Source organism: Lipotes vexillifer, unplaced genomic scaffold, assembly GCF_000442215.2.
Source record: "Lipotes vexillifer unplaced genomic scaffold, Lipotes_vexillifer_v1.1 scaffold329, whole genome shotgun sequence".
Lineage (NCBI taxonomy): Eukaryota > Metazoa > Chordata > Mammalia > Artiodactyla > Lipotidae > Lipotes > Lipotes vexillifer.
This window is the reverse complement of record NW_006774067.1, coordinates 2,288,038-2,314,717: the sequence shown is the minus strand read 5'-3', so window position 1 is coordinate 2,314,717 and position 26,680 is coordinate 2,288,038. Positions and strand designations below refer to the sequence as shown.

Here is a 26,680-nt window from a genome sequence, read left to right as displayed (position 1 = left end):
TAAGTAAAGTCCAGATTGTCCAATACAAAGTTGCTTTGTTTTTAAGAAACTTGTAGTTCAAGTTTGCTATTCACTGTGTACACTTTCTATAGGCACTGTATGACAATTATCCATGAAGGGGAAGTACACTAAGATGCTCAAACAGAAGAATCTTGCCTCAATTTGTGTAATCCCTCCTTCACTGGTTGTTCTTCCATTCTTGCCCTTGTCCTTTTATCCATCCTTAAGTGGCTTACCAGGCTCTCCACTATCTCCATCTGCCTTTGCAATCTCGCCACCCACTGTCCCTCTCAGATTCTCAGAGCTCCAGCCTTGCTCAGCTCCATTCTCTTCCTCAAGAGCATCGCACTCACCCCTCGCCCCCCTGACACCCTCCCTCTCATAGCTCATACACATTTCCTTCACACCCACTTCTCCTAATCCATACTCTTCCTTCAAAGGATGGACCTAGAGTCTGTCATACAGAGTGAAATAAGTCAGAAAGAGAAAAACAAATACTGTATGCTAACACATATATATGGAATCTAAAAAAAAAATGGTTCTGAAGAACCTAGGGGCAGAACAGGAATAAAGACACAGATGTAGAGAATGGATGTGAGGACACAGGGAGGGGGAAGGATAAGCTGGGATGAAGTGAGAGAGTGGCATGGACTTATAAATACTACAAATGTAAAACAGATAGCTAGTGGGAAGCAGCCGCATAACACAGGGAGATCTGCTTGGTGCTTTGTGACCACCTAGAGGGGTGGGATAGGGAGGGTGGGAGGGAGACTCAAGAGGGAGGAGATATGGGGGCATATGTATATGTATAGCTGATTCACTTTGTTATAAAGCAGAAACTAACACACCACTGTAGAACAATTATATTCCAATAAAGGTGTTAAAAAAAAATCTATAAAGTTTAATTCCTGTAGGTTTTCTCTGATTACCTTGGCTTGATTAAATCCACTTTCTATATGTTCCCTGTATACACACTGTTATAACACGTCATATTTGCTTGTAATAATTGGTTCATGTTTTCTAAATGTAAATTCTATAAGGACTTGTGTAGCCCCATTAATGACACAGTCTTCCGTTTTGTAGAAACACAAAATGAATAATTTTAATAATCATACATCCCTTTGTAGGAGCTGAACATGTTTTGCACTGTTCAAGAGCAGATAGTTAGTAGTCCCAACTTCATCATCTAGCTGAGTCTCCACAGATGTCGATCGGCTAGGCTAAGGAAACCTGGGTTAATGGCACTGGATTTAATCACAAACAATAATATCAACCATTAGATAAGTACCTTCTATGTGAAGTCAATTTATATATTTTTCTCACTTAACCCTTACTACATCTCCCCTTTCAGCAAGGGAAGTGAGGTAACTCCCTGGAAATCAATAATTTAATTGGCAGAGCGGATATGTAAACCCAGGTCTAATTCTGCCAGGCACTTCTTTTTACTCCCTTACATTACCTAATAGAATGTGCTGCCACACAGCATTTTTTTCCTGAATTAAGGAAATGTAGGTAGGAGTCACCAGGCACAGTGATCTCTTTTAATTATCTCACAGCACCTAAGAAAGATTATATTCAAAATATTCATCTAGTCCTGTAAGACGCATAGATTAAAGAGACACACATATCTCAGTGCCTGCCTGCAAAATGATCTGTGAATCCACAGAGACAAAACAGAGTTTAAATATTTGTGGTGGTTACGTGCCCAATCCTCACTATTCAGAATCAGGGCTGATATTCTCATGGGAAATTTTTAGTATGTAAATATCCATTAATGGATACATGAATGCAGGCTATCTCTGAAGGGACAGAGGTATAGAGCTGGAAGGATATAGAGAACATATCTGGAATGTTAAGAGCAAATTCTACATCTGAAATGTTATAAGATCTGTCGAATTCTCATGGAAGAAATAGAATAATCAAGAGTTACAGGGCTTCCCTGATGGCGCAGTGGTTGAGAGTCCACCTGCCGATGCAGGGGACACGGGTCCGTGCCCCGGTCCGGGAAGATCCCACGTGCCACGGAGCGGCTGGGCCCGTGAGCCATGGCCACTGAGCCTGCGCGTCCGGAGCCTGTGCTCTGCAACGGGAGAGGCCACAACAGTGAGAGGCCCGCGTATCGCAAAAAAAAAAAAAAAAAAAGTGTTACAAAAAAGACTTGATGTGTAACCCTTTATAGGAATGCTATAACAGATGCTATATTTAACCAGATAATAGAGGACAGAATTATGAAAGACATCTTTGGACTGGCACAATGGTAACACATTACTAAGTTTATGTGATTTATTAGTTTGCATATTCAATTTGTATGCATTTCTGAAAACAGAATGCTATAAAATCTGCTATCTACTAAATAAATGTACTATCATAGTCTCCTATAAATGTTACTTTAGTTATTAATTTCAATTTCATTGTAATGCCAAGAGGTATATCAGTGGAGTCACAGTACAAAAGAACCTACAAATCCTAGACTACTGGAAATTTTCTTTAGGCTTCTCTGAGAATGATTCTTGGAGTTCTAGAACCATCTAGTGCGTTTTAAGGAAAAACACTGGGCTCTCCCTCACCATTCCTCTGTGCGTCTGTACTCTACTCAAGACAAAATGATTGCCTTATGGGGCACTCAAACTCGAGGCATTCCCAGTGTTGCCCCCTCTATGAAGAACATATTGCTTCTTACTCTTCTGCCTACTTTGAGCCTGTCATTTGACTCAGCTCAGGTGTTGCCTTCTCAAGGAAATCTCTCCTGATTTTCAGGTCTGGGTTAGATGCTCATCCTATGGGTTCTTAAGGCATTCTGTGTATCTCTCTCATGAATTTACCAAACTGTATAATTTGCTTACCTGTCTGCTGCACCTCCAAATCCCAGTTAGACTGTATGATTCTTCAGGCTAGAGATAATCTCCAGTACCAATAGCACTTAGGAGGCATAAAGCTCAATAAATATCTAATCAATTAAATAAAAATTAAATTGGACACAATTTTTCTCACTGATAATTTCTCTCTGTGGTGTGCATTAGAGTTTAGACATTAGAGGTGAGATTTTTGATAATTTTACCTATTCCTTTAAAGCAGAAAGATTTACGGAATTCCCAACCTGCTACATCTTCAGTGCTAAGAGCTTCATTTGTGCACATTGCTGTACCTTAGAAATGTGCTCTTTAAAACTGGTACATTCATATTTTTTATAAAGTTAACAAGTGACCACTGTACAAAACTTAGAAACACGTAATCCTTTTAGGATGAAAAAGTAAATGATCTCAAATCTCTGTAGCTCAGTTATATAAATAACTTTTCACTAATTCTCAGAATTTTTTTACCATATATTTAAGTTGCTAATAATATATGAAATAAGTAGAATTTAAACCTGCTACGAAAATATTTTATAAATATTTTTCCATATTACTAAGATTTTTTCATACATATTATTTTTCACAGTACAGTAATATTTCACCATGTGGATTGTCATAATTTACATATATCTTTTATCTCCCTTTGATGGAAATTAAAGTTATTTCAAATTTTTCACTAATATAAAATAATTATTCAAGGAATATTTTTGTGCAAAGATTAGTTTCTTCATATTGAATACACTTTCTTGTAATTCATCCTAAAAGTAAGATTACTAGATTGAGAAACAATCTTGGTTATTTACAAAGTTGACAGCATTTCATTAGTCTTTTCTATGTTTGAAAGGTCTGCTGTTAAGCGTGAAGACATTCTTTTCATGTTACTTCTTTTTATTTTTTAGCTCTTAATTCCTTATTCTGTTATGGAATCATGTGATCAAACCCCTCAAATGTTATCTTGAATGGTGGCCAAACTCAAAGGCACACAGAGTTGAACCGAATCCTCATTTCATAAAATTTTCCCATTTCGGTCCTGCAGTTTAACTTAGATACCTGAATCACAGGTGTCATTTTCCTTTCATTAGCCATTTTAACACCTTTCCTGCAATATGTGACTCCACAGAAATGGCTTTAAAAACACACAAATCAAAACTCAGATAGGCAATGATATCATCTCCTTTTAAAAAAGTGCCCAAAGGACAGTATTTATGAAAGATACTCCTTGAAACTATATGTTTTGGGGAAGGAAATTGGAAGATAGGCAATTTTCCTTTTTGTTTTAAATGGGATTTCTCAGAGGCTTAATGCACAATGTGCACTGTGAATCGACAGGTGGAGATACAGTGTGACACATTTCTCAAGCAGAATTTGTTTTTTATGATGCAGCATCTCAAAGGACTTGTGTACTGAAGAACACACTTCCTCTTGGGAAGATTATGCCCTTAGTATGACATTGCCATTGTTTAAAGCATTTTTAGAAATCCTCTGTTGGAACCAACTTCAAGAGACAAGTTACCAAACACCAGAAAAATCAGTCTTACTGAATTACAGTTATAGCGTATGCTCTTTTGTTCCAACCTCTTTCTTTGTCCTTATTTTCTCTGCTGTATTCCTTCACCTGCCTATTCCTCACTTACTGAACCATGCGGAACTCACAGTGGGGCATGCTGGCTCTGCGTGCAAGGAGAGTTATTTGCAGAAGAGACACGGTGAAGGCCAAAGGGAATGACTGTGGAACCAAACTGAAGGCAGAGGCAAGATGCTACTTTGCCCCAAGTACATCATGGAACAGACTGCTTAATTTAAGTTTAATTGCCCACAGAATATTGCCTGTCTGAAAATAGCACAACTAATAACAAATATAATAACCTGAGGACTATAAAATAAAATTATGAGAAATCAAATTTCCAGAATTTAGGAATGCATATACCCATATATTTTTAAACACATCTCAAATAAGATGCATCTCTATATAGCTCATTAACAGTTACTGAGTTTTCCTCAAATAACATAGCCTTTATGAGCAATTATTTAGTAATAATTAAAAGTCTTCTTTTTTGCAATCATCATACCTTTCTTGAGTAAAATATACTAGGAAGAGACTATTAACATGCAAGCAGACGTTGTATAAAAGCCAACAAGAAGAGAAAAAAATACAGGGATATGTTGGTCCAATAACGTTTGAATGAAAATGGTATTAAATTTTACCCTTTCTCCACCTCTGGGACCACAGAAATCACCTCTGGCAAGGACCCAACCATCTTTGTTGTTGTTCTGGCAGTGGTGTCACTGGACAGCTGGAGAAGTTATCTGTCTCTATTTGAACACTAACTGCTTCAAAAATTAGTGCTGAACTATCAATTATTTGATAGTTCAGAAGTGGCGAGAGTTGCCAGTGTGTGATGTGCTCCAATACCAGCAGTGTAACAATGCTCAAGAGTCCTCTGTTCCTTCTTGTCTGACAACCATCCCAGGGAGCCACTGAGCTGCGCAAAGAAAGGTTTCTAGTTGCTCCCCTCAGAGATGCATTTGCAGGTGAAGCAGTAGAAGTCTTTGGAGCACTGCATGCTGGGAAGTATACCTCACCACTTACGAAATAATCAGTGGCCAGTCTGTCAGGAAACACTTCTTTGAGGACCTTCTGTGTACCAGTCTGTCCTAGGCATCAGTAATTCACTAAACAAAAGTGATTTCAGGGCTTCCCTGGTGGCACAGTGGTTGAGAATCTGCCTGCCAACGCAGGGGACATGGGTTCGAGCCCTGGTCTGGGAAGATCCCACATGCGCGGAGCAACTAGCCCCATAAGCCACAATTACTGAGCCTGCGCGTCTGGAGCCTGTGCTCCGCAACAAGAGAGCCCGTGATAGTGAGAGGCCTGCGCACCGCGATGAAGAGTGCCCCCCCCACCCCGCGCTTGCCACAACTAGAGAAAGCCCTCGCACAGAAACGAAGAGCCAACGCAGCCATAAATAAATAAATAAATAAATAAATAAATAAATAAAAAATAAGTAATTTCAGTCTCCCCTGTGCTTCATGATCTTTACTCCCTTCATGTCTTTCAGAGAAGCATGCAATGGTATCAGGAATATTATCTTACATCATTTCAACACAGGGTCTAAACTTAGTGGAATTATAGTCAAGGCAATGATAGAAAGTTGTCAGCTGTGCTCCAAAAGCTATTGACAAAAATGCAAATAATCTCGGAAACTCTCCCACAGCCTCCTGGATTTTCTACCTATGATCCAATGAAAAAAGCCTCTCCTGTCCCAAGATCTAGGGATACAACAAGCATTTGAAAGATGCCACCAATTATTAGACTAAAGATTTTGCATATCAGCCTGCTCTCAAGCTTCATATGATAATAGTTACCATTTACAGAAGGCTTACTTTATGTTAGGCATTCTGCTACACACATTAAATGCATTATCCCATTTAGTTCTCATATCATTTAATCCTCATAATACCCATCTTATGAGGAGGTTCTTTTACAAATAATGAGAAAAAATCTTAAAGAAGTTAATTATATCATCCAAGGTCATGCAACTAATATGTCATAGGGCCATATCCAAATCCAGCTCTGTCTGATGCCAAGATCTCTACTCTTAGCCACCACAATATGCTGCCTCTTAAGAGAGGTTATGCTAGAACATAAATGGATTAAGAGGAAATTCAGGACAACTCTGAATCTTGGCTGCAGAATACCAAGAAAACTGGAGACTAAAGGTGGAAGTAGAAGTGGAACTTGCAGCAAGAGATGTCCTTCTTGGGGCCAAGATTTGTTTAGTACTCCTGCCTGTGCTTATAGCACAGGGAATTTCCCTATTCTCTTTTTTCTTCTACTTTCATTATTTCTAAATATGAGACAGAAACCGCAGATTTTAGTGATCAAAATTGTGTATCCAAAAATTCTAAACGTAGCCAAGATAATTTTCATAGGTCAATGCAACAGAAAGATATCCTCAGATCTATGAATACCCACAAAAATATATCATACTCAACTCATTCCTAAAAAATAAATTTTAAAATATATAGCGTATCACAAAGAAGTGTTTCCAAATTGACTCAAAAATGAGAAATAATGACAGAAAGTAATAGTGGTCATCTTCTAAACAGGTACAAATATATCTGAAAATTATGACCATAAATATAGTTAACAATTATATACATATAATAAAAATTTAAAATAAAAGATATATTAATTATAAAATGAATTATTATATGGCCTATCCACAAAACCTAAAACAATAAACTGAAATACTATTTCTATCAATAAGGATTCAGTAAGATAACTATACATATGATTAATATACTAAAAGTAGTTCTTACTCATATGCCATCAATAACTAGTTAAAATGTAATGGAGAGCAAGATCCCATTCACAATACCAACTAAACATAAAATATACAGTATAATACTTGAAGTAAACACAAAGGACATATATGAAGTAGATGATAAAATTCTTTTTTGAGATGTAAAACGGGATTTGAATAAAATCGGAAGGTACTGTGTTCCTGATTACAAAGATTAAATATTGGATTAAAAAACTCTCTACACCCCTATGGCTAAAATTATCTTAGAGGAAATAAAAATAAAGTAATTATACTAAATTTCTAATAGCCTTTGGGGGACAAAAGGGCTATTTTCTTTTTTCGTATATTATATACTCCCTTAATTGTCCATAATAAGAACATTTACTTTTGATTTAAGACTATTTTTAATTTTAAAAATAGGGTTTCCTGGGCTTCCCCAGTGGCACAGTGGTTAAGAATCCGCCTGCCAATGCAGGGGACACAGGTTCGAGCCCTGGTCCGGGAAGATCCCACATGCCGTGGAGCAACTAAGCCCGTGCGCCACAACTACTGAGCCTGTGCTCTAAAGCCCGCGAGCCACAACTACTGAGCCCACCTGCCACAACTACTGAAGCCCGTGTGCCTAGAGCCTGTGCTCCGCAACAAGAGAAGCCACCACAATGAGAAGCCTGCGCACCGCAATAAAGATTAGCCCCTGCTTGCCACAACTAGAGAAAGCCCGCGCACAGCAGCGAAGACCCAACACAGCCAAAAATAAATAAATAAATAAAATGTATAAATAATAAATTGAAAAGAAAAATAGGGCTTCCCTGGTGGCACAGTGGTTGAGAGTCCGCCTGCCGATGCAGGGGACATGGGTTCGTGCCCCGGTCCGGGAAGATCCCACATGCCGCGGAGCGGCTGGGCCTGTGAGCCATGGCCGCTGAGCCTGAGCGTCCGGAGCTTGTGCTCCGCAATGGGAGAGGCCATGAGAGTGAGAAGCCCGCGTGCCGCAAAAAATAAATAAATAAATAAACTACAATGATCCCTTATCTTAAAAACATAAATTTGTCCTAAAATTATTCCGTTTTGAATACTATGATTTATTTTATAATTTTTATTTTATCTACTATCTCACAATGGTTTTTCCTAAAAACAATAAAGTTTTACTTGATCTCTATAATATATACAATATATTTGTATAAATGAAGGCTTTTCCAATTCCTTCTATTTGCATGACCACTATAATGTATATATGTTTCTTTAAATGTCTTTCTCAGTCTTCATATTTGCCACAATTTAGAGAGAATATCTGAGCATAATTAGGTTTTAGATGTAATGGTCTTCATTACTGCACTGGTTTGATAAACTGTATTCTAGGTAGCATGAGGAAAAAGTCACCTTGGATATTTCCATTGTATTAAATGAAATGAGATAACAATACTCTGATGAATAAGAATCTCTTTTTTTTTCCTGTTCTCCTTGTCTAATTTTCTCGCTGCTACAACATTCATTCTTCAGCGTCTTTTCTTAGAACACAGCACCCTTCACTGAAGGCCCCGTTTCCATGTAATAAGCAGGACAATCAGTGCCATCTATTATCGTCAGTCAGATGTTTCTCTATAAAATAAGGACTAAGCATTTGCTCCGATTGGCAATGTCTCTGTGTAAAAATTTAAAGCACACTAATATGTAAACATTATTTCAGCTTGATGCTGTTACTTTATTGGGGAACTTTAAGTACCACAAACATCTGTTTAACCATCAAAGTTCGTGTTCTTACAAATGTATTTTCAGTGGACAGATGATAAATTAAAGTGTCACTGTTCTCCAAGTGATAATTTTCTAGGATTTTGTATTAATGTTAGTCTAACAAGCTTCTTACAGCAATGATAAAGTCACACACTACACGTCGGCTTTGAATTTCTTCACTAGGAATATATATTTGGGGACCAGAATAGACAAAAAGTAGATAAAGAAGGTGGGCCCAAAGAAGGTAAGAAGAAACAATGCCTTTGTAGGGAAGAATCATAGAGGAATACATCCTTGTAGACAAGAGAACTAATGGAATTGTTCATATGGTAATAAAAACCCACTGAGAAAACTACCAGACACTGTGCATTACTCTGGAGAACAACAAGAACGGAATGGTGCCCCTACGCAGAAGTTCGTAACTAGTATGGGCAAGAAGTCTATATACATACAATCAAATTCTAGTGGAAGATAGTATATCTCATCTCCTTGGCCAAGTCTCATTAAAAGTGATGAAAAAAATATCACAGGGATAGGAAACAGGAAACATTGCAGAAATATTTAGATATAAAGCAAGCAGAATTGAACGAAACGAGATGCAGATTCAGGGGAGAGGGAGAATGGAATTCAATACAGGTGCAAGAGGAAGCTTTTCTGGGAGTTGGTCCAATTCTTCCCACAGAGATCCAGAAGCCAGAGGAACCTCAAACTCAGAGGCAACGAGCCCTAAGACAAGGAGCTGGCTGTGGGACAACTCCTTGGAAGTTCCTGAATTACTTTACTGGCTGGCTACAGAATTTTCCCTCAGCATATAGCCAGCAAGAATAGCTCTCTAAATTATGTAGAGATTCAACAGTAGAGAAGACAGTTTCTATTAGGTGTGTTGATGTGATAGAGAAAAGTAAAATAAACTTCGTAGTACCTCAGATTTCCTCAAAGAGCATGGAGAAAAAGAAAAGAGAAAGGTCACCCTGTGTTAACTGAAATTCACAAAATTTCTTTCCCCAAATACAGCTTCCTATCTTAGGCCTTGAGAGGGTCCCTAGCTTGCCCCCCTGCTCCTCCCTACACACCCTGAAGGGAATTCCTTGTTTCTGCGTGATCCTGCCTATCTACCCACATAACACTATAATCACCCCCACTCTCTTTCAAAGGAAAAGATATTTCAAGAAAATAAATACTATAAAAAAGAACAAAGGTGAAAGAATAGAAAAAAAATACCCATAGAGGGACCAGAGTTAATACCAGAAATGAGACAGAACTTTAAAAATTATCTAACTGGTATCTTCACAGAGATTCCTGAAGACACTCTATCCATCAAATGAGAACATACTGAAATGGAAAAGGAGAAGTCAGAAAATAAATGATTTATTGGATACTACAAAAATGTTGCCCAAATGGAAAAGTCAGTGTACTGGGTTAAATGGTATCGACCCACATGCATGTTCACCCCAAACCTCAGAATGTACTTATTTTGAAATAGCATCTTTGCAGAGGTATTGTAATTAGTTAAATTAAGATGCAGTCATACTGGGTTATTAAGGGCTATAATCCAAAAATTAGTGTCTTTATAAGAAGAGAAAACTGAGGGAGACACACAGGGAAGATCAGCTTGTGAAAAGGGTGGCAGAGATTGGAGTGACGTGTCTACAAATCGAGGAACACCAAAGATTGCCAGGAACCACCAGAGGCTAGGAGAGAGCCATGGAGCAGATTTTTCCCTCAAAACCTTCAAAAGAAACCAATCCTGCTGAGACCTGGATTTCAGACTTCTAGCCTCTAGAACTATAAGAGAATAAAGTTCTGTTGTTTCAAGACATCAAGTTTGTGGTAGTTTTTGCTACAACAACTCAGAGAAACTAATACAGCCAGTTAAATGCTGTAATACTGTATCTACAAAGTGATATAGAAACTCAGAGGAAGAAATGAACTGCTTCTGAGAGAGTTTAGAAGGTGTCAAGTAAGACTTGATAATTATACAGGCTATTGAAAGATGACTGAATCAACCTGTTACACAGAGGAGGAGAAAGTATTCTAGGCTGTGAAAACAGTGTGCACAAATGTGCAACAATGCGAATGCATCTCGTATTCAGGAATGGCAAAGCATGCAGTCTGACTGGTAGAGCTGTGAGAGATATTATTATGTTTATGGATGATGGGCAGATTCTGGAGAGCCAGACTAAGGAAAATATGTAGCCAACGGAAAGGGATAACAAGGTTGTAAGCAAGAAAATAGCATGGTACATTAATGCTTTAGAAGGAATTACTCTGCCTTGGATCTGAACACACCATCTTCTTCCCAGTTTAACTCCTTTGGTGCCTGTTTTCATTTCTGTTTTTCTTCCTCACTACCTTTGCTCCTTCCTGGACTTTTATCTAAAGGAAATATTTATTTAAAGCAATTTTCCAAAGAGTATTTTAAAGCCACAGAATCTTATTGGTATTTTTTAAATCCCCAGTTCACTTTAAGCTTCCAGCTTTGGAGTCTACATGAGCTACTATATTGAACTAGTCAGTTCCATTTCATAGAAATTATGCAAAAATTAATATTGTTTTCTTGGGCTTTAAACCAAAAAAGCTGACATTTATTGTACAGAGGACTTCTTACTCCTCACCACCTTTTTATGGTGGTGAATTACTGCAACCAAAAAATTTAAGGGGCATACTCTGCATCTAATTTCACAACTATAAAATCTATGAAATAGCTATTAATAATTGAGTAATTGGTACTGAAGTATAAAAGATAAACCACAAAACATAATACAAAATATTATAGGGCTTCCCTGGTGGCGCAGTGGTTGAGAGTTCGCTTGCCGATGCAGGGGACACGGGTTCGTGCCCCGGTCCGGGAGGATCCCACATGCCGCGGAGCGGCTGGGCCTGTGAGCCACGGCCGCTGAGCCTGCGCGTCCGCAGCCTGTGCTCCGCAACGGGAGAGGCCACAGCAGTGAGAGGCCCACGTACCGAAAAATATATATATATATAATATATATATATATATATATATATTATATATATATATATTATAGTGTTAAATCCCATGAAAGAATAACTGCTGATTTCTCAAATCATATAACCACTGACTCTTGAATTAGAAAAAAGTCATAAAGGTTGTCTTGTTCCATTGTGCAAACAGAAACTAGGGAGACATTCTTGATTTCTCTCTCTGCCTCATTCACTGCATGTAATTAATAGACAATTCCACTTTAATTATGTTCATTTTACTTCATCCCTCTGGCCACTGTTTTAATTAAGATCACGGGTATCTCTTACCTGGATTACTGCAATAACATGCTAAACTGTAGCTCTTCTGAGAAACTTGTACTCATTTTCCCCAGCCCAATCCCCTCTTCAAGGATAAAGGTTTCAGAATAATATTCCCAATTACAAATATGCATGCCATTGCTCTGCTTAAAATCCTTCAAAAGCTCCGCACTACCGCCAGAGGAAGACCAGACCTTCTCAACAGAGCTTACCAAGCCTCTGGATCCAACCTCAGCTTCTGTCTCCTGCCCTATCTCCGCATCCCTCACACAAGGCTGTAGCTGTCCTGAATTATTTACAGTATCTTGCACAGGCCTTGCCTTCTTTCCCTTTTAGGATTCGTTTCAGCTCTTCTCTCTAAAAAGTCTGGCTAAGTCCTCCTCTTCATCTTCCGGTACCAACAGAGGCATATTTCCTCCAGGAAGTCTACTTCCCACCTTGGTAAGACTACGTTGACTTCTACTGGCGCCCTCCTGACACTGCACTACCATTTCCCTTGTGTTCTCCTCCAGGACACCACAACTCCTTAAAGGCGGGAAATACGCCTTCACCGTGCCACTCGTAAAATGCCTGGTATATAATACATACACGTTACATATTGTTCTAATTAATCACCCTTTATTCATTGGGGATAGAATCACTCCTACAATTTTCCGGACAGTAATCCAAGACCCATATGAAAAATCTCAGGAACAGACAACTTATTTTGTTATGAACATTCTAAATGCTAGAAAGTTCCCTTAAGGTGGGCTATTGTAACCACGCTATCTCCCAAAATAAGCAATGCTTGTCATAAAGAATAGTGATGGTGATGACGATGATGATAATAATATCACAGCTAAAATTTAGAGAACCAGGCACTATGCGGGCTTCTGAACATGACTATGCTCAATCCACCCTTCTAACAATTCCTTGAGTCAGATAAAATTATTATCTCCCCAGTCCAGATGAAAAGAGGGAGGCTTAAAGAAGCAACTTTGTGAAAGTTATACAGCAAGCAAGTGGTACAGTCAGGATTCAAACTCAGCCAACTGAGTTTTAATTCACACCACTTCACTTCGCATTAATTCACTCCCATCTCAAAACCAACTGTCAGCTAGTTCTTCAACTCTTTGCCCTGAAAAAGAGCTGTAGTAAAAATGATATTAATAATAATAATAAAATTAAAAAATAAAAACCTAGCAAACTTTGTTTTAAACTAGTCTCCAAGTTCATCTGCCCATGGAACTCTTCTGAGGGGCAACATCTGTTAACACCCTGAAGAGCTACAGATCTAGAAAACACACTTTGATACTGATCCAAGCATGATTATTATCTTAATTCATTGTTAAACTGTATTTGCTTTGGCAGCAGTCACATCACAGTACTGTCATGTACTGGGTCAGTAGCCAACTACAACCCCAAAGATGTTCATCTGATCTGAATCCTATCCAAATCCTACTGCAGTGAGACCTGGGAAGTAAGAATTTTAGTCATCATCTTAAATCATTCCTATCTAAGTTTCAGAACAACTATTTTGGAATAAACTGAGATAACAGTGTTTATTCCTGCTCTGGACTGAATATCCATCTCATTAGAAAATCTCATTTATAAGCCCAGAAGCCCTCTCTTCCTCTGAAGCCTGTTCTCCTGCCTTCTGATCCTTTTATTACCCCATATAACATGGCATGGTATTCTCTGTCAAACTTCCATGTTTGCACACTACTCTGTTAACCGAATCCTTGATTGCTGGAAAAAAACGTTATCTCTCGCGCATTAACTAAAATCTGATCTCCTCTGTATAGGAGAGTGGGTCCCTCCCAAGTCTGTGTGTCCACACTATACCAATATCTCTATTAGAGTGTTAATGCATTATATTGTAACTATGGACATACAGTTGTTCTTTTCCAATAGAATACAAGCATCTTGAAGGTAAATGCCAAATTTTAACCCTTGCATTCTCAGTACTAACCTAGTTTTGGCCAATAGTTGAAGCTCAATAACTGTCAGCAGAGAGATTCAAAAGCAGAGAGATTTGAAAACTTTCATCTCTGATGCTTCCAGTCTGTTTAGCTGAGAAAAATGTACTAATACCTGGTGACAGCACACTACTTCATCAACCAAGTGATGCAAGCCAAGGTAGAGGAAACACAAAAAATGTTGCTGACAAAGAAACCTAGCAGTGAAGCACAAAGTCAAGTACTCAAAAGTAAAGTTACCAAGAAATCACCTATATAGAGAAATTTAAGATGAATTAAATCTATGATTAATACATAAATAGAAAAATGAATAAGTATTGAAAACAATCACTAAATTTAAAAAAAACTAAAGAACTGATAGTATGCACATGTTACAACTAAAAACTGAGCACTGGACTCTCAGGAGAAGGTGAAACAACTAAAGAATCCTGTTTCTGAATTAAGACTAATCCATTTTGAATGACATTGCAGCCTATTAGTACATTAAAATATATTTGATTTCATTAATTTGCATGAATTTTATATCTCTAGCATTGTACTCCAAATATCAAAGCACAGTCAACACCATTTTGAACGTACGAATTAAGCATAAGCTCACAAATGTTTCTCCGTCATGATACAAATATGATGGTTGTTCAACTTGATGCACCCACTAATCATTTTATATGACCCTCATAGGTCACTCAGGCCTGATAATAAAGTTCCAGCTAAAAAAATAAAAGGCTACTTGCTACTTTAGATTCCGTTTGCACAAAAAAAGGGCCAGCTAAATCTCTGTTCTGTCCATTTCCTACTCAATTTATATGAAAGATGGGTTTCATTAAGAGTATTTTAATAATTTTCATAATTGCCCTCTCGCTGTTCACCCCAAGAGAGAAGCAGGACAATTTAAACAGTAAATCAAACTATAATGATGCATTGTTCTGTTTTCCTAAATAACAATTTTATCCAAATTAATATATTGGGTTGGCCAAAAAATTCATTAGGGTTTTTCCATAACATCTTACTGAAAAATCCGAATGAACTTTTTGGCCAATCCAATAGTAAGGAAGCTTCCTCTTGCTATGATTACTTTGCCATTGTTTCCAATACAGTTATTACACAATATTCACTTTTAGCAAATGGCATTTTATCCTTAATCAATAAACAGAAAAATAAGCAACCCTATACCTGAATTTCTGTTGTATAATTTACAAACACAGATACAGAATTTACAGAAATTCTGAATAATCTCTGTCCCTTTCATTAAGCCCAATCTGACAAACTACTCAAGGAATAATTTTATATTCATCCAAATTGTTTTTGCTTAAACATAATTCATAAACATGTCTTAAATTTAGAATTAACAATATTATTTGGATATCATGACAATATTATCTAGGATCACTTTATGAAAAAATTTTTTGCATTTTATCATTTAGTGAATAACTTTCAAATTCTGGACAAAGTACTGGTGTAAAATAAGAGAATGTCTGTGGTCAAAAGGTGGCATATTTTTGTCACTTGGACTTTCTCCATGGAGACAACTCAAAGGAGAACACCTTCCATTGCTGAGACTAAATCACATATCATTTGCCAAGAAGGGCTATCTTGACCTTTGCTCCAGTTTTTAAAGATATCAGCAACGTTGTCAGACACATAAAGAATGGCAAAGCTCCAAGATCTGACAGCAAACCCACCAGAGTATTCAAACAGAAAATGAAGATGACACTGAGGTGTCTGCATAGGATCTTCTTAATACATGAACACCAAGGAAATGTCAGATTACAAAGATGTCTCTATCATTATGAGCTTTCAGAAGAAAAGGTCAGTCAACTAACCATAGCAATTATGGAGTACTTTTTTCCCAATATTACCAGAAACTTCTTCTGTTTTGATTCCTATAAACTGCATTCTTTCAAACATTCCAAAAATTATAATGCTGTTTTACATCCCACCACAGGGAAGGAAACATCACCTTTGGCTAACTGTCTACTAAAAGGAGGTTGAAGGAAAAGTTTTTCTGTCCTGTATTTGCTGACCTCAAACAATATGTAATCTCATTTTCAGATCTTAAAAACCACTCCAAGTATCTTTCACTCTGATTTACCAGTTATTCCTGTGTAAAGCCAACCATGATCTGGTTAATTACATGTGAGAAGAGAATGTTCTATAAAACACATTAACCATCACCAATAGGTTGAACTAGGGCTGCATTTTAAAATTCCAAAGGCAATAAGTCCAATAAAAGTAGAAAAACGTATTACAAAAGACACACACACACAAGGATAAAGGGAAAAAATAGGAGGTAAGTGCACAGGCAGGTTAGTTTTGAGGCTTTAAAGGTAGTAGAACAGTAAGATATAGAACTGGTAGAGAAGGCAGCAATGGAAGGATTCATCTGGAGAGGATCTGGAAATAGAATATCTAAAACAGTGACAATTTCCCTGCTATTGCTGAACAATAGGACATGGAAGAGGACAGACCCTACCCCAACTATTCCTAACATACTTACTGCTTCCCAGAAGCTAAAATCTGTGCACCTAACGTTAAACCCAACCCAGACTAAGCAATCAAGATTGAATGCGAAGAGCGCCAGGGGTCAGAAGATCGAAATTCTAGCCCTGCTACTGTCACTAACTAGCCAAGGCTATGAACAAGCCAGCTGCTTTTTCTGTGAGTTGAGGTAATTGTGTCAGGTGATCACCAGTTTCCTTCCAATTTTAAGTCTCATGCAGACTAGAAGTCTGTTTTATATACCAATCTCATTCAGAGTATATATAATATATATATATATAAATATACACATGCACACATACAAATTAATATTCTCAATCAAAACTTTAAGCCAGATTCCCATGAGTCTCTTCCTTCATTTATCCATATAAAAATTTTATAAACATATACAAACATATACAAACCCTGAGTGTGTATCTACAGTATGACAGTGAATATATCTTTTTATGTAAATATGTATACACTGAAATAGAAAAACTATTTTTTCTCAAAAGAGAAATATGGTGCCCTATATAATACCTACATATATTTCTCTTGAAATAGTCTTCATTAATGAGTACATTAAAATACAAGCTTATGAAGTGTGCTAGACAGCATACCATTTTCTATGCTTACTCTGATAGAATGAGCTGTGAAAGAGATTAGGACTAAATAATTTGACACTATTTTGTAAACACTTCAATGTGTTAGGCATATCTGTAAATCCTCAAGTGAAAAAGACTTTCCCTTCTGTATAAAATACGGGAAGGGGAAAATGCTGGTGTCTTTGACAAGGCTCTATTCAAATGGAAATAAAACTGAGATTATCTAATCAGCTATCCTTGTGGGTGGATGGGTATACACCTGCACTGAATCTTAGACTTAGGAAATGACAGAGCCGATCATCTTTATGGGTTTCATGACAGAGCCACAGCAAAATGATTTCCTGAGATCAATATGTGGTTGAGAGAAAGCTGTTTTCAATGGAAACAAGGAGCTAGGAGCTAACCTGTTTCTATGGTAACCAGAGCAGCAGTTACCCAACAGCTGTTGGGAAAAAGAAGGGCAGAAAGTTAAAATGCAAAAAACAAAAGAAATCCATACTAGTTTACCCTATTAGGGTGATGGTCCCTAGAGTACAATCAAAACCAGTGCAGACATACTGTTCCCCCTACCCAAGGGATTTTTAGCAATCACTATCCTTATTTTTCCTCCAAACCTCAAAATCTTAGAGCTGGAAAGAAGTTTGGATACTCATCTAGTCCAGTGTGTCATCCCCATTTTCTTCTTTCAGAATAAGGCTGAAGGATATCAAGACTCAAGAAGATGAAGTAAATTCTTTAAGGTCACACAGCTAGTTGTGAAATCAAGGTTAGTGCCTAGGTCTCATGGATTCCAACTCAGGCATTTTTCCATGCTGTTTCCATATATTCTCTACTTCCAGTCTCTTCTCCTCCAAACAACCACATTTTAGTCACTTTCTGAGAAAATATTGACTACAGAGTATTAAAATTAATCACCACCCTTCAACCTATGAGAAAAGCAAAAAAGCAATGCTATCCTGTCATAAGAAAAAAAATCTTGACTGCTCTTCCAAAAGAAAAGCCCTTCATACTTCAAAAAGAATTGAATTAAGTTTATATCATGTATTGATGGTTATTATTTAGATTATGTTGCCACTCTATATTTCCTTATGGAGATCTGTTTTTTTTTTTTTTTTTTTTTTTTTTTTTTTTTTCTTGCGTTATGCGGGCCTCTCACTGTTGTGGCCTCTCCCATTTGCGGAGCACAGGCTCCGGACGCGCAGGCCCAGCGGCCATGGCTCACGGGCCCAGCCGCTCCGCGGCATGTGGGATCTTCCCGAAACGGGGCACGAACCCGCGTCTCCTGCAACGGCAGGCGGACTCTCAAGCACTGCGCCACCAGGGAAGCCCTGGAGATCTGTTTTTATATGTCATCAGTCCTTTAGTGTCCTTTACTATTTCATTTAGATATACTTTAAAGGTTGCCATAATAAAAAGGATAAATGACTCAGAATTTGAAAAATATATGAGATCTGAAAACTGCATTTACTTTATCTGCAGTAGTAAAAATAAATAGTAATGATACATATTTCTAATGGGAAAGGTTGACCTGCATTTCTTTATAAACCTACACATTTCCTTGTTTTCAGTTGCTTTGAAAATAAGCTTCTTGACAGAGAAGAAAAATTTCCTTGACTCTCATTTAGTATTGTCAACTCAGTTCTACAGATGAGTTCTTGGGAAAATATAAAAGAAAAAAGTCATACCTAATCTGTCCAGCTATTCACCTTTGGCATGCCTAATGCCCCAGCAATGGATCAGATCACCTAGTTTGTGATCAAATACACTACTGAAAATACAATTCTATCAGAGTTACCTGTTTTTTTTAAAATTATATGTTGAATGAGGCACTCTCTGATCTTATCCAATGCTCAGAATGTAAGAATAAAATTAATTTGTGAACTATACAATTAGTGGCCTGGAAAAGGTCAAAGGACACTTAGATGCTTATACAGCAAATGCAAACACACCAGACTATTACACCAAACTCTTTTTAGGGGCCTGAAGTTTGGATTTGCATTGTCATATGGTTGGTCATAACTTGTAATTAAAATGGAAGGGATGAAGACACTCAACCACACAGCAAATAATTCAGTTGTTTGGTATATGTACATCGTTTAACATATTCTTCAATAATGCTGCAGAAAGAGAGTGTATAAATCACTTTGAAAAACAGAAAAATTAAGATTGAAAAAGCCTAACATTTTCACATAATAAAATAAAGACTAACAATACCTTAAGACCATCATTTCTTATTTTTTTTTGGTCACCCCCTGCAGCCTGTGGGATGTTAGTTCCCCAACCAGGGATTGAACCCTGGGCCCTCTGCAGTGAAAACACGGGAGTCTTAACCAGTGGACCACCAGGGAATTCCTGAGACCATCATTTCTAGATGGAATATTTTCCTGCACATCTAGGCAATATTTCCATGTGAGATTTTTTTTTGAGGAAAACATCTATAATATTTCTGGAATTTTGTTTGTTTGTTGTTATTTTGTTGCATTTTTAATTGAATAGATAATGTTTTAGGAGATATCTTATTATAAATAGAGTGGCGAGCTTATTGAGGGCAAAGCACTATATCTTCTCATGCATTCCCAGTAGCTTACATAGTTTCTGGTACAGTGACTGCATAATCAGTATTCACTGACTAAATAAACATTCTAAAATTTTAATAATTAAGAGCAATATTTTATAAACAAGCTATATTTGACCATTAATTCTTTTAACTGGAGCAAGGCTCACAAAACAAGAATTAATACATTTTCTTTCTTTAATCTTAATATATGACTCAAATTGTCTTTGCCTTATTATAATTTTTTTTAATTAAACGTTACACTTAAAGCTAGCAAATAGCTACTTAGATAATTTCTTTCCTGTTTTGTTTTGTGCTTTGAGGTAGAGGAAAAAATGGCCCATAAAAAGTAAATTACATATTTGCAATTCTGAATCCAATTCTGGATATTTAAGTTTAAATTTTAATAGTTTTAAGGAGTATATTTTAGTAATGCTGTGGAAATAAAACAATTTAAAATACTAATAAAGTATATTTTCAAGATTATAATAATGGTGGATTCACTATCATAATCCAAGTATAGTCAGTATTATCTGCATATAGTGGTATATGGATAAAGGTCTGGAGAACATATACGAAGTGATCCAGACCCACACCAAAAAGCCAACATCTTAAATATGGTTCAATGGCAGTTTTTTGTTTTGTTTTGTTTTTCTTTTCTAAAATTCTCTTTGAGAGTAAAAAAAAAAAAAGGTCTATCAGGTAATCAAAGATACACATGCTGCCAACGAAGGGCCACACTCTAGATCAGAACCTAATTCAATCACTTTCCCTCCTTCCCCCAAAAAATAAGTGAAAAGAAGAGGGAGATCTAATATAACCACTCTTAGCTCTGTAATACTGGGAAATTTTGCACTTATATTATCTTTCAAACTTCTAAAAAATCTAGAAGTTCTATTAAAGAATTTCTGCCTGGTGCCTGTTCACTTACTATTATATGCCTTCATGGGAAAGCGCACACAAGCGCGCATACAAGCTTCATTTCCTTCTAAAACTTAGACATTAAATTGGAAATATACAATGCAGAACATTTTTACAAAAACATCTATGCCTCCTTGTTTTCTACTATTTGTAAATATCACTCAATGGCATCAACGGAATAATCTCACCTCTTCTTTCCTCATCTCATTTTCTGAACAACAGGTTTCCATGACAACTTATATTTAAATTTTTATAAATTTCTATTTTGGAATACTATTCTTAAGGATACAATTCATAAATGAAAAGTATAAACTTATTTACCAAGTTAACCTGAACAATTTAGACCTCTCAAATATGTATTTACATCATAAATTAAAAGTAATAGAGGAGGGGGAAATGCCAACCAAAACAAAAGGCAAAAATACAATGTTGTAGAATTCAATTAATTATCCAGTTCCTATCACTCTTGTTTCAGTCTGCCACTTTAGATCATAAAAGTTAGAAATTAAACATGTCTATTATAAAATTGAGCCAATCTCCTCAATGTTGGGAAAGGATAAGGACAATGTTGAAACAGGTATAACAAATTGTAAATAGAATTTGGACAGTTAAAATTGTTCATCTCAAGTATATCAATAAAAGATGAACTAATGGGGCTTCCCTGGTGGCGCAGTGCTTGAGAGTCCGCCTGCCGATGCAGGAGACGCGGGTTCGTGCCCCGTTTCGGGAGGATCCCACATGCCGCGGAGCGGCTGGGCCCGTGAGCCATGGCCGCTGGGCCTGCGCGTCCGGAGCCTGTGCTCCGCAAATGGGAGAGGCCACGACAGTGAGAGGCCCGCATAACGCAAGAAAAAAAAAAAAAAAAGAAAGAAAGAAAAAAGATGAACTAATGTAAAATGAAAAGTAAGAGGGCTTATAAAAGTTAAATACTTCTATTAAGAATGAGACTTGTGGTAGTAAGACCACAGCTAAAACAAACCACTTGATAATTGATTTTATGTCTCCTAGAATCATGTCCATGCAAAATATAATTTCATCCAGTGACCTCACAATGTAATTCTATTTATCAAATTAGTCAGATAACATTGTCTGTCAATCATCTGAACTAAAAGTGTCCATATAAAAATATTAAATCGCATTTAAATAGAATGGTGACTTCTGAGTATTCTTCAGGCAACCCCTAAGGGATTTTCTTGAAGACAAGTCCCACAAATGTTAGCCAATCTGAACAAAAAGGAAAACATTACATATCAACTGGTCAACAAAAATGGAAAGTTAAAACAGGGTTTATTTTAAGAAAACTGGAATCCCATATTTGCACTCTAATGTTGGGTGGTACAGCCAAAGACCTGGAAAAAAATATGTATATATACACATATGTCATAGATGACCTTTCAAAGTTAGAATTCTAGTGACTGTCCTATGCTGCATTAAATCTCAAGAGCAACACTATATGCAGAGATTTCACAAGCCAGACAGTCAGTTATAATCCGTGGTTGTGGTGGAAAGGGCCTGGGGGGGGTGTCATGAGACATCCAGCATAATTTTGGCTCTGCTAATAACTCGCTGTATGACCTTGGCCCTCACTTAGTATCTGCAGTCTTCATTTTCCTCATCTACAAAATACAGGGTCCTCACGAGGTGACCTCAAAGAAATTTTCCAGGTCTATGATTCTCAGCTGATTCTGCTTCTAATGGCTCTTTGACCTTGTATTAATCTCTAATCTATCTGTGTTCTTTTCCTCACCTAAAAGGGATGCAGGTCAAATCCTTAATATTACTACAATGAAATCTTAGTAAGATTTTTAAAAAACTATTTTCAGTTTAATAGTCTAACCATTGACCAATAATCAATAGAATCAATTACCATAGCAATAATAAAAACTGAACATCTTAAAGCTTTTGCTGTGCAACCCGGTCTACAATAAAATGTATCCTATTATTATGAGGAAAGATAATAAAACTTCCTGTCTTTTTTTATACCACATAAAATAAGAAAGTTATAGGATGAGTCTGAAAACAAATGCAGATTATCTTTTCAGCTGCCAAGTGGAAAGAGCACTGTAGCACTTAGCTGGAATCCAAAACAACAGAGGTAAGGGTCATGAGTCTATGATTTAATTTAAATAAATAAATATGCACTTTTTTTTCCCTGAATGCCAACTCTTGCTGAATTTATAGAATGGTCTTAAAAGGAAGATTTCAGAGTAGTAGTTAGTAATTCTACATTCAAATATGAGAACATGGACATACTAGAATTTATGTATGCATTTAAATACCAGATCTCATAAAGTAGCAATGCTTTAAATTGTCTCTTTGATACTCTATTTCAAAATGAAAACAAAACATACCCTCAGACTTCTAAAGCGGTATCAGAAGCACATCTTCTGACATGTTATCAGCTGCACAACATCTCAGATGCAGAGACTTCTGACATTCAGGGGAACACAATAATGAGGATATAGCCAAAGTTAAGCTGGGAGAATTCCCATTCTGCCCAAGGGGAATCTTTTCTGGGTGTCAGAAGCAAACCAGACACATGCAGTTACAAAGATGTAACTAAATACAGTACTCCGTTCTCACATATAATTAAAAACCATTCACATACTGTATAATTTTGGGTTGTTTATATTTCTTTTCTTTCCTTTAAAACTAGAGAAACCATTATTAGTTACTTTTATAATCTCTTCATTGGGATTTTGAAGAATTAATCGCGGGTATCAAGGACTAAATTTAAACTGTCATTCAAGCTAAAAACTGAAAAGAAAAATTGAGGATGGGATCACAATCTATAGAGTGTAATAAAGTTGCCTACAATCTAAATAACCCAGTCTTTAATTTAGAGACTCCCACTAAACCAGGATCACCAAAGTGACCAATTGGCGTTCAACCTGTAGAAAACACAGATACAGCACAAGGGGAAAGGCATCAGACTCCAAAATTCACTGTGCAGGTGGGCTATCCCGTCAACTCACAGGGACAAGCAAACCCAGCACTGCTCTCTCTTGGAAGGACACAAGCGCAAACAACTTTCGGAAGATTTTCACAAAATGAACCTCCTGGCACACCCTCTTCCGGCCCAACCACGGACATATATTCCATTTCTCCTCTACTGTCCTCAGATTAGATCCCTAATTGGAGCCGCTGCTCTGGGGGAGTCAGGTGTGCAGCAGTGTCAGGTCTCACTGGAAAGGTCCAATAGTGATGACCAGAAGGCCTGAAGGGCCATCCGAGCTAAAGAAAACGTTGGAACAAGAGTTAGAAAAAGAAACTCAACGGGAAGTGTAATAGCGGTTTCAGAACAAGGGTCCGGACAGACTCGCCCAGAGTAGCCGACATTTGCCCTTTCGGTCCCATCTGCTGAAGTAAATCTCAGTTGCAGTTGAGGAGGACAGGAGGGGGCTGCTGGGGGCGGGGGGGAGGGAGCAGGGAGGATCGGGGCCAGGGTCCCTGAGTTTACCCTGCACGGGAGGGGCCCCTCGTCTCCTGGTTAGGGAACCCTGTTCTCTTCTCCCCCTGCCCCCATCCCAGAGGCCTCGGCGGAAAAGAACAGGAAGTTGCGGAAGGAGTTGGGAGAAGTTGGCGCAGCAGGGAAGGGAGCGACTCTGGCCTTACCCTGGCGGCTCTGGACGAGTAGGGGTCCTCAAAGAGGGCCCACATGCGGGGCTGCAGCCTCCTCCAGCGGCCGGACTTGCCGTCGGGGCCCCCCAGGCCCGCGGCGTCCTCGATGCCCAGCCTCTTGGTCGCCAGGTCCTCGTCGTCGCCAGGGTCGCCGCCGATGAGGTCGGGAGTCTCGAAGATGTCGAGCGCCTCTTCGGCGTCGCGGTGTTGCCGGTAAGTCATCCAGCAGCAGGGCTCCACGTCGGTCTCGTCGATGCCCCAGAAGGCCAGCTCCTCCTCGAACAGCGGCCCGCACACGTCGGCGGGGCAGTGCAGCTTGCCGGTGCGGTAGTAGTTGAGCACATAGGCGAACACGCCCGGGTGCCGGTCGAAGAAGAACTCGCGGCTGCCCCGGGGGTGGTCGCCGCCGCCGCGGACGCTGCAGTTGCCCGCGCCGCCCTCGAAGCAGCCGCCCGGCCCGGGGGACAGCGGGGGCGGTCGCGGCGGCGGCGAGAGCGTAGGGGGCGACGGCTGCAGCTTGTCGCCCGCCGCCTTCAGGCAGTCGCCCTGGGGCTCGGAGGCGGCGAGAAGGGCCAGGCGCGTCCCGGGCAGGGTCTTGAGGGTGCTGCGGTAGGTTTCGTGCCGGGTGCCCCCGACATTGAGGATCACCCTCTCGTTGTTCTCGATCTTGCCCATCTCTGTGCCTTAGACATGACTGGGGGGAGGCGAACACAGCACCAAGTTAAAGATCTCGGCCGGCGGAGCCGCGCTGTGACTCCCACCCCCACTCCCAGCCCGAGCGTCCCAAGATGCAGGGTTGACAGAAAGGCGAGGGGCAAAGGGCCCTCCCAGGATGAGTTTGGCGCCCAGCCCGGTCCCCGCCTCAAGCATCATACCTTTCCCAGGTTTCTAGAGAACTGAGGAGACAGCAGTCCGAATCTTTCTTGACCTTCCTTGACTCCTTTTACCCGCCTCACACCTTTCTCCTTCTGCTCTGTCTCCTTCATCTTTTCACCCTTCACCCTCTCTGCCCTCTGTCCTCTCTCAAGTCTCACCTGTTCCCAACCCCTAACTGTCCCCCTCTCTCTCTCCCCAAACCCCTTATCTTTCCCTCCTAAGTCCTCCCCTCCCCCTCTCCCCACCCCCGTCCTCTCCCAGTGCCCCGTCCCTTTCCTCCCTCATACTCCAAGACCCTCTCCCTCCTACCCTCTCCGGGAGGCTGTTCCCTTAGGCAGGGAGTTCTCTCTGCCCAGGCAACTTGGCAGTGTTGGGTGAGAGACCCCCAGACTGGGCGGCGAGCCCCCACTAAACGCGTACTCTCGGTGAGCTCTGGGCAGCCCGCTGTGGTCTGGCTTGCGGGGAGTGACCCTTGCGCGACCTCTACTCCCCTTCCCGGGCCAGGCAAATAGACTGAACGCGGAAGTCAGAGCGAAAAAGAAGTCCCTGCTGGTGCCTTTCACCAAGGAGACTTCTCCCTAATTTCCTGATCCAATTTCCTTTTCACATTACTGCTATTGTTGAAATTATTATTACTTGGGAAAGGAAACGACTGACTAGGATCCATTTTGGGGAACAGAAGTGATCAGTGCATCCCACCCCATCCCCCTTTCCCAAGAAATGCAAACGTCTTGCGGGCGGAGGGGTGCTTTCTAGGAGGAGCGAGGCACGGGGAAAAGCTGCTGGAGGCACACCCCCTGCATCCCCGAGCTGGGAGTCCTGGCTGACAGTGTCCCCGTTTCCGATCTCCCAGCCACCTCTCCCCTGGGCTTCACCTCTCCAATCCTACTGCGGAACGGAGGGGGGATGCCTGCCTTGCCTTCCCGGCAAATCAGCCCCTTGCCCTCCCGCCTCTAGGTACCTTAACGAGACTGAGAGAAAAGTGGTTCTGCTATGGTGTCCGAGTGGACGAGGTGCACCGGGCAGCCGGACGGAGTCCCGACACCCAGCCGAGCCGCCCTTCTCCAACGAGAAACTACTTGTTGGCGTTTTTCGGGTTCAGGTGGCTGGGCCGCTTCCCGTGGCGCTGGGCTCGCGGAGACAGCCCCCGCCGGCCGCGCGCCGCGCCACTCGCCCTCATTGTGCGAGCTGCTGTGGGCTCGCTCCGCGCCGACTTCGGCGCCCAGAGTCACCATCGCGCGGGGCCGGGCGGACCATGGAGCTCGGGGCGGGTCCAGCCGACGCTTCGCGACCCAGCCGGGAGCCGGCAGAGCAGCCGGCGTTGGCTGCCGCGGAGCTGACCCGAGGTCCGGCGAGCTCACCCGCTCGAAGGTGAGACCACCCGGCTCCGACTTGGACCTGCAGGTCTCGCTTCTCCCCGCTAAGCAGCCGCTGCTGAAGCTGTCCTTTCCCCGCCGCTCGCCTTCAGCCCCCGCCGCCAAAGCCCAGAGCTCGGGGAACGGTGGGTGGTGGGTGG

The 26,680-nt window shown here is 39.9% G+C and overlaps 1 protein-coding gene across 5 annotated transcripts in view; it reads right to left on the bottom strand.

Moving 5' to 3' along the window:
• The window catches only part of KCNC2 (potassium voltage-gated channel subfamily C member 2), a 209,133-nt gene extending 182,470 nt beyond the window's left edge, over window positions 1-26,663 (bottom strand). For 3 of the 5 annotated variants that reach the window (XM_007448765.1, XM_007448764.1, XM_007448767.1), the window contains exons 1-2: window positions 26,126-26,663; window positions 24,283-24,982 (exon numbers count right to left, since the gene is read on the bottom strand). In XM_007448765.1, coding sequence (XP_007448827.1) covers window positions 24,283-24,963 — 681 coding nt within the window. In that variant the 5' untranslated portion in view covers window positions 24,964-24,982; window positions 26,126-26,663. Of the gene's footprint in view, window positions 1-24,282; window positions 24,985-26,125 lie in introns of those variants that run through there. The other 2 variants (XM_007448766.1, XM_007448763.1) reach the window with 2 other exon arrangements.
• Between the last annotated feature and the right edge of the window lie 17 nt (window positions 26,664-26,680).